The sequence below is a fragment of the Callorhinchus milii genome, unplaced genomic scaffold, assembly GCF_018977255.1.
Source record: "Callorhinchus milii isolate IMCB2004 unplaced genomic scaffold, IMCB_Cmil_1.0 Scaffold13, whole genome shotgun sequence".
Taxonomy (NCBI): domain Eukaryota; kingdom Metazoa; phylum Chordata; class Chondrichthyes; order Chimaeriformes; family Callorhinchidae; genus Callorhinchus; species Callorhinchus milii.
In genome coordinates this window covers 7922157-7931005 of record NW_024704754.1, presented here as the reverse complement: position 1 = coordinate 7931005, position 8849 = coordinate 7922157, and the positions used below count along the sequence as shown (strand labels likewise).

Genomic DNA, 8849 nt, shown 5'->3' with positions numbered 1-8849 from the left:
ACATCTCCCTCCACGGATGCACTCTACATCTCACAGAGCCAATACAGAACCTCAGCGTCCTGTTCAATCCTCAACTGTCCTTCATATCCCACATCCATGCCATGACCCACTCTGTCTTTCCCCAACACTGCAACATCGCTCTGCATTCTCATATCGCAGGCCGCCGAGACCCTCTTACGTGTATCCATAACATCCAGGCTCAACTACGCAAACTTCCTGCTTAGCAACCTCCCCAGTTCCTCCCTCCAGATCATCCAGAACTCTGCACCCCGTGTCCTCTACCGCATCAGGCTCTGTGACCCTACAACCCCACCCGACTCCACTGACGTCCCATCGCATAGAGCATACAGATCAAGATCCTGGTCCTCGCCTTCAAAGCCCTCCATAGCCTTGCTCCCCCTTACATCTGTGACCTCTTAACCCCATACCAATTCTGCTCAGTGGGTTCCAGCCTGCTTCATGTCACCCGTCCCACCATTGGTGGGTGGGCCTCGGCTACTCTGCTTCCACCTCTGGAACTCCATCCCACAGTTCCTCTGCTTCGCCCCCTCCCTTGCCTCCTTCAAGACTCCTCTTTGACCATGCCTTTTGTCACCATTCTTTTCACCCTCCCCGATCCTGACACCCAACTCGGGTCTGAAACACCGATTGTCCAGTGCCTTTGGACACCTCCTGATGTGGAAGGCGCTATACAAATGTAATTTTGTAATTATTAGTTGATTGGTGGATTGCTTTTCCAGGGATAATAATTCCTTCAAAAAAATAAATTGGCCACTCAATCCACAACTGTTCGTGGGACACTGCTGTGCACAATTTGCTGCTGTGTTTCTACCACAAAATAGTTAATTCACATTACAGTATATTATGTGATGTGCCTTGAGACGTCATGAAGATGTGATAAGGAGCTATATCACACCAAGGATTATTTTTTATACAATAATTATATTTGTATAGCGCTTTCGCAGCGGGAGGACGTCCCAAGGCTCTGGACAGCTCGGGCTTCGGACCCAAGTGGGGATTGGGGTGGAGGGCTGTGGGGGGGGAGGGAGGGAGGGAGGCGGCTGAATGTGGAGTTGAAGAGCATTGTGCATCAATTGGCTGCTGTGTTCACCTATATTTTATTTAGAAAACCATATGGACTATGAGGCGTTTGGATGTGATGAGATGTTTGATACGATGTGTCGGTTGGGGTGAGATCTCGTTGGGTGAAGTGTCGCGCGATCTGTGAATTGACTAGTGTCACACGGCGCATGCGCTCCTTCTCTTTTTCGCAGGCGGCCATTGTGGTGGCGGCAGAAGGTAAGGGCAGAGAAAGCGGTTAAAATCCGACAACATCCTCTCTGCACAACCCGACCGCGGCCGAACAGCCCGGTGTGCAGATTAGGCGAACGATTGGCTCCGCAGCCGTATTAATATTTACCGAAACGGAGCGAAATGAATATAGATAAAGGATTGGAAGTGCAGCGGCGGGGCCTAAAGGCTCGGGTCTGATCTGGGACCAGTCGCGGGTCGAAATTAGTGCCAGAGGAATTATATAGTAAATACATTTATATATTGTTAACTGTATATTAAATATATACTGTGAAGTGACTCTTGTGGATGGACGTGCACTTAGTGTGTTAATTATTACTCAGTATATTAATGGAGCTCAGGTGGCTGCCTCCATTCCCGCCCCTTGTGCTTTGATGGAAGCCTTTGATTGCAAAACCAAGCTCTGGCTCCCCATCCCCCAGAGGATCGAGTTTAAGATCTCCGTCCTCACTTTTAAAGTCCTCCACAATCTTGCCTCTCCCTATCTGTGACTTGTTAAATCTTTACTAACCTGTCTTTTTCCTCTGCTCAGCGAGCACTGGTCTGCTCCATGTCTCCCATCCTGCTCGCTCCCTCCTCTGCCTCCTTCTAGGTCCATCCATCCTCTTCAACTGTGCCTTCTCATCCTCCATACTTCTTGGTTCCAACCCCCAGCTCGGATACAAACCTGTCAACTGTCCAGCACCTTGGGAATACATCCCAACATGGAAGGTGCTGTAATATTTGTTGTTGTTGTTCAACAGTTTACATGTTTAACTAATCTCTCCTCAGCCAAACATGAAGTTCAATCCCTATGTTACCTCTTCCCGGAGGAAGAACCGTAAGAGGCACTTCAATGCTCCATCTCACATCCGCAGGAAGATTATGTCCTCTCCACTGTCCAAGGAGCTGAGACAGAAATACAATGTTCGGTCTATGCCCATCCGAAAGGACGACGAGGTTCAGGTGCGTGTAGCGACCCTGCAGCCCTTTCTGTGGTGCTCTACAGAAGGCACGGTCAAAGAGGAAGATCTTGAAGGAGGCCAGGGAGAGGGCGAGGTGGAGGGACTGGGATGGAGTTCCAGAAGGTGGGGGCAGAGAGGATGAAGGCCCGCCTGCCAATGGTAGGGCAGGCAAGGTGAGGGACATGAAGCGAACAGGTTGGGAGAGGGTTAGAAGGTCACAGGTAGGGAGGAGTAAGGCTGTGGAGAGCTTTGAAGGTGAGAACTAGGATCTCAAACTGTATCTTCTGATGGGGGAGCCAGTGGAGTCAGGCGAGGATAGGGGTGATATGGCGCGGAGCATGGTGCTTGAGAGGACACGGGTTGCAGAGGTCTGGATGATCTGCAGCCTGTGGAGGGAGGAATTGGGGAGGCCGACAAACACAGTTTTGTGTATTCGAGCCTGGATGTGATGAATGCATAGATGAGGGTCTTGGCAGCCTACGATGAAGACAGTGGCAGAACCGGACAACTGGGGGTGGGGAAAGGCAGAGCTAGTCATGGCATCGATTTGGGGAATGAAGGGCCTGTTGAGTATCAAACAGGATGCCGAGGTTCCATATTGGCTCCATAAGGTGCAGAGTGCATCCATGATAGGTGATGCTGTCAGTGCCCGAAGAATGGAGGCGCTGACAGGAGCCAAGCAGGAATTGCCTCGGGCTTGTTTGAGGAAGTTTGCTCTCATCCAGGACTTGATGTCCGTCAGACAGTCTGAGAACAACAGTGATCCTGGAGTTGAGGGTGGAGGCGGAGAGGTAGAATTGGGTCTCCTGCATACATGTGGAAGTTGACCCCATGTCTATGGATGATGTCACCAAGGGGGAAGTATGTAGATATTGAAAAGAAGGGGACCAAGGACAGAGCTCTGAGATACGTCACGGTGTGCGGGGGCTGGAGGAGAAGGCATTAGTGGAGATGGTGGGAGACGTAAGATTTGAACAAGGCAAGGGCAGGTCTGTGAAGGATGAGCTGAGAGGAGGTGGTGAAGGATAGAATGGTTGACAGTTTCAAAGCAGCAGAGATTGAGGAGGACAAGAAGGCAGAGAGAACCCTGATCACCGATAGTCAAGAATGTCATTAGTGACTTTGACTAGGGCTGTTTACATGCCATGGGCAGCGCAGGAAACCGATCGGAGAGCTTCATAGAGGGAATGGCGGGAGAGGAAAGAGGATGGGATGCGACGACTCATCCCGACGGAGGAGTTAAGGGAGATGAAGTGATCTAAAATGCGTTTGTTGGTGATGTCTTAGATTGCGAGGTGTCCGGTGATCACCAGATCAAGGGGGTGGACGTGGGTGGCAGAGTTGATGTAGAGGAAGAAGTTGTGGGAGGAGAAGTCAGCAGAAGTAGAGCAGGAGGGTGTGAAGTGGAGGTTGAATTCACCTAGGATGAGGAGACTTTTGGAGCAGAGGGAAAGGGAAGATAGTAAGGGTGGAAATGTCTGAGGATGGTGGGGGAGGGGTGATAAAGAGGATTTTGAAGGAAAGGTTGGAGGGATGATAAGGTGCTCGAAGGAGGGGAAGGAAGCTAAATTGTAGACTTGTCTTCTGGTCCAGCAAACTGGATTTTCAGGCTGATCCTAACATTTAAATTCTAAATACTGATCCTAACATTTAAAATAAATTAACTAATTGAAAACAAATCCTCTCTAGCATTTAAAATAAATTTTAAATAAATAAAATAGACAAAAAAACAATAGTTCTGTACTCACCACTGTGCAACTCCATTGATGCCCATCTCTAAACCAATCAGTGTTGAGCTGTGGGCATCACATGGGCTGGAGAGGGTTTGAAAACGCAGGGTGGATTTTTACCACATGGAATATTTTCAGACCCGGTCTGGCTAACTCCAAGTTCCAGATGCATAGGGTCTACAGCTTGACAATGATAGCTGGGGTGGGGGGGGAGGGGGTAGTGTATTAAACATACAGTTCTTTGAATAGGTTCATGTTTGGCTGATCGTACTCGTGAGAATGTTCTGCGTGGCTGTAGCAATCCCTGAGCCATTTAAACATCCTATTTCACATGTGGATTACATGCTGCCAATCTTTTGCAAAGTGTGATTTCATACAGCATGTAGTTACTACAACAACATCAACAACTGCTTGCATTTATATATTTATATAGCCCCTTCATGCAGGGTAGTGTTCCAGAGCGCTTTGTTTACTAATTCCTAAACATTAAGGATTCTTGTTATAGAGCAGCAAAGCAAAATGTATGCTAGTATGGTGATAGAAATCGTATGGCTATCTCCTCAGAAAATAATAGGAAATTTTAAAATCTTAAAGTTGCTGATTTTATTTTTATTATGTATTTTGATAGTAGTATTTTATGTTTACTACCCCTTAAAGCTAGGCATTACCTTAATATGAACAAACCAGCTTTTTTTATAGACTAGACATTATCCACTTACAGTTTCTGGCAATAACATATCTTACTATATATATTTTGCATAGGTTGTCAGGGGACATTACAAGGGACAGCAGATTGGCAAAGTGGTCCAAGTTTACAGAAAGAAATATGTAATCTACATTGAACGGGTCCAGCGTGAAAAGGCCAACGGCACCACAGTTCATGTCGGCATTCATCCCAGCAAGGTAGGAACTCGTACAGAATTGGTGCAGAATCTGCAGTTCGTGTTATGCATATTGAGCAAAGATAAATAGTTTCAACTAAATTGTGTGCAGTATTGTGGTGGTGTGGGAAGGAAGAATCAAAACCGTTGACCTAAGTTGCATATCATTCCAAGTTGCATGCTCATCACAATAACAATTTGCATTTATATAGTGCTCCTCATGCCAGATAGCGTCCCAGATCACACAAGTGAAACACTTGTTTATTTACTTTGCAAATGTGGCAGCTTTGTAACATTCTTGGTAGCTTGTGTAAAACAACAACAAATGACATTTGTATAGCGTCTTTCACGTCAGGAAGATGTCCCAAGGCACTGTACAGTCAGGGATCTGCTCCTGAGCTGGTGGTTTGGATTAGGAGGGTGACCAAAAGCATGGTCGAAGCGGAGGGTCTTGAGTGCATCCATGAAGTGTGATGCTGTCAGTGCCCGAGGTATGGAGGCAACTGACGGGGCCAAGCAGGAGGGCAATGGCATTCAACTGGAAAACTTGTATCAACACTGATTCTACATTTTAAGCTTTTCATTAGTTTTGTGCTTCAATATTCAATCCTTTATTTGTCTTTATTTTAAATGAATTGATTGTGGATCAAATGCATAATTATCGCTGAGGTTCAGTTTGTAGCCTCCTGGATAGGGTAGAGTGGTGAGCAAAGTCTCCTTGGGGCTGAGCTGGTTTCAAGATGATGTGCTTGGCAGTGTGATATCACAATCCAGTTGATCCTCTGGTGTTTTAGTAATTTGGTTCCTGGGCTAGGCAGGTCTGCAGTACTTCAAGACACTGCTGATGACAGACCAGCCAGCCTGGTTCATCTGCAGGGACTTGTACGGGCAAATCAGTCACTGGGTGCAGGTATTTTTCCTACTTTATTTTGTTAACTCTGGATACAAACACCGCAACGGGTAACATGGTCATCCCAAGACGAACCACAGAAAGCACGTGTCCATCAGTACCTGTGTAAGATGGTTTTCACCTTACAATTACAATTATGCCAAAAGAAGCAAACAGATTGTCTCAAGATATTGCTAGATTTAACCCAATTGCCCCATTTAAGATCATATATTTATCACCATAATATTTATGGGAATTGAAATTAAATGTAACTTTAGCGCAATTTCAAAAGTATAATGTAGTAATTATTGTTCCATGTTGCATTCTTTCCCCCCCCCGCCGCCCCACTCCATTGGCTATTCACTGAATCTAAATTCAAAATATTTTGTATATCTTTTTATGTAGCCAAATGTACTGCAGAAGTTTTTTGTTATTACTGTTAATATCTTGTGTTGTATCTATAGATTTAATGTTGATTGTTCTGTTCATATACAAATTTCACACATTAGTGTTAGCTCTACGTTACTCATTATCAGTACAATACATAAAAGCTGTGTTCTGCTTGACCCACAATTTGTGTTGCCTTATGTATATGAAAAAAATATTAAAGGCTACATATAATCTCTTACAGGTGGTTATCACCAGGCTAAAGCTGGACAAGGATCGCAAGAAGATCCTGGAACGCAAGGCCAAATCTCGCCAAGTTGGCAAGGACAAGGGCAAATACAAGGAAGAAACCATTGAAAAGATGCAGGAGTAAACTATTTGTTGCACATTTGCTACTTTTAATAAAGACTCAAAAGAAATTAGCCTACATTTTTTAGTGAATCTGCTTTTCAATAATTATATAATATTTCCACACATAGAGAAGTAAGCATGTTCTATTAAAAAAACAAATGCTTCATTGCACTTATTTTTCCAGTGGCTGACTGTGAGCTAATGCTGTATTTGAAAAATGTGACCTTATTCTCTGCTGAGTATCTTGACACAGGGAAACCTCTCGCCATCCTTGAGATCATGGAACATCAAAAATCTGCAGTGTTTCAATGCCACATACCCCCTAATCCCTCTCTTTCATATGCGTATACAGACAGTATAAATAAGTGTATAGTATTCTACCTCCAGCATGCCACTTGATCAGAGAATAGAGTGTGAATTCTCACTGGAGGAACATGTCCTGCCTACCTAATTCTAATGGGCTGGATACAAATATACAGTCAATTCACTTTACAGCATATTCTGTGAGGGGCTTTGAGACGTCTGGAAGATGTGAAAAGCGCTATATCAAATGCAAGGATTATTATATAGGCACAGGTTGGTGAAAGCCAATGTTGAGGAAACACAGTGTGTGTTGGGATACTGCTGGAGGTAAACCAGCTAAAACTAATGGCTTGCCATTATGAATTGATCTGGCCTGAAGAGTGCAGGTATACATTTTTGGAAATTGATCAACCAAACAGTTCATGAATTTGCACTTTTTTTACATATTTATTGGACAAAGCTTTTAAACTACAATACTGTAACAATAAGTTACACTCATTGGACAAGATAATGCAGTTTTCACTGAAATTCCAGTGAGTGGTTTTCTCACCTTCCAGAAACATTCCCATGATTCTGCTGGGGTCCAGTTCATTGCTACCTCACCAAAGTGGCTATTCATGTGTGTGTTTTTTTTGCAGTGAAACCCATTTGGTGATTTAATTTTGGAGCATCACAGCCAAGCCTGGTCCTGTCTGCACTTGATGTTCGCACACTTATCTCCAGCAGGTCTCACATGATAGTTGGGAGCTGTAACCCTGCCGATTTATTTCCACCTCTAACTCTCCGTAGGACTGGTATGAGCCCTTTGGACTCTACCAGACTAATTCAGGTACTTATTGGATTGATCTTATGCAAGTTTTAAGATGGGAGTGATATTTGTTTTTTTTCAATCAAGATATGGTGTTTGGTGCCGATCAGCAAAAACACCTCATGGTCACAACTTTGTCAGGAATTTATCATTTTAGATGTGATCTTGTATAATCCAACACAAATTTACATTTACACTGCAGTCCCTTTCACATCTTATGCTTTGAAGTCCTACTTCATCCTGGTAGAGCGAGTCGGTTCCTGCTTGTATCCAGCTTTATGCGAAGTCAAGTAAGTACCATTTAAGGAAGGGTTTTGATCATAATCAACTTGTGTTTTAAATGCTGATGAAAGATTAGATGTTAAATTTTAGAACTTAGCTTCTGATTTTCTCTGCTGTAGACGGTAACCATTTTCCATCCACTCCGTTATATTTAAGTTCACTGAATGCTATGGTCTCCACATCATTTACGTGGCGATCATTACGTTTCAGTGAACTTCCCCCTTTTTCTAAATCAATGTATTAATTTCATACAATGTTTAACAACAACAAATTACACTTGTATAGTGCTCTTCACGTCAGAAAGACGTCCTAGGGCGCTGGACAATTGGGTTTTGGACCTGAATTGGGGTCAAAAGGGGAGGACAGTGGGGGTGGGAGAGTCGCCAAAGGACAGTCGAAGAGGAAGGTTTTCAGATGGCACTTGAAGGAGGCAAGACGGGGTGAAGCGGAAGGATTGGGGGTAGACTTCCAGAGTGTGGGGGCAGAGATGCTGAATGCCTGATCCCCAATGATAATGTGGGGGACCTGAAGCAGACCGGTGTCCACCGAGCAGAGGGAGCGGACAGGCTGATACAGGATTAGGAGATCGGAGAGGTAGAGGAGATCAAGACCGTGGAGGGCCTTGATAGTAAGAACGATGGTTTTGTACTCTATTCTCAGGAATGGGGATCAGCGGCCTGCAGTGAGAGACCGTGGCGGAGGTGGGCAATGTTGCGGGGGTGCGGAAAGGCGGAACGGGTCATGGCACAAATGTGGGGTTTGAAGGATAGCTGAGGGTTGAAAAGGACGCCGAGGTTTTGGATTGGTGAGGTGAAGAATGGCAATAGTGTCAGAGGCTGAGGTGAGGCGGCACTGCCAGGAGCCAAGCAGGAGGGCCTCTGTCTTGCCAATATTGAGCTAGAGGAAGTTGGCTCTCATCCACAACTTGATGTCAGACAGACAATTAGCCAGGACATCAAAGGT

General features: G+C 44.9%; 1 protein-coding gene across 1 annotated transcript; it reads left to right on the top strand.

Annotated features, from left to right (window-relative positions):
- Positions 1-1261: 1261 nt before the first annotated feature.
- Positions 1262-6553, top strand: rpl26 (ribosomal protein L26). Its single transcript, NM_001292222.1, is given in 4 exon segments — positions 1262-1299; positions 2083-2256; positions 4748-4888; positions 6387-6553. Coding segments are annotated over 3 exon segments (438 nt in total). The 5' UTR covers positions 1262-1299; positions 2083-2088; the 3' UTR covers positions 6516-6553.
- The last annotated feature ends 2296 nt before the right edge of the window (positions 6554-8849 follow it).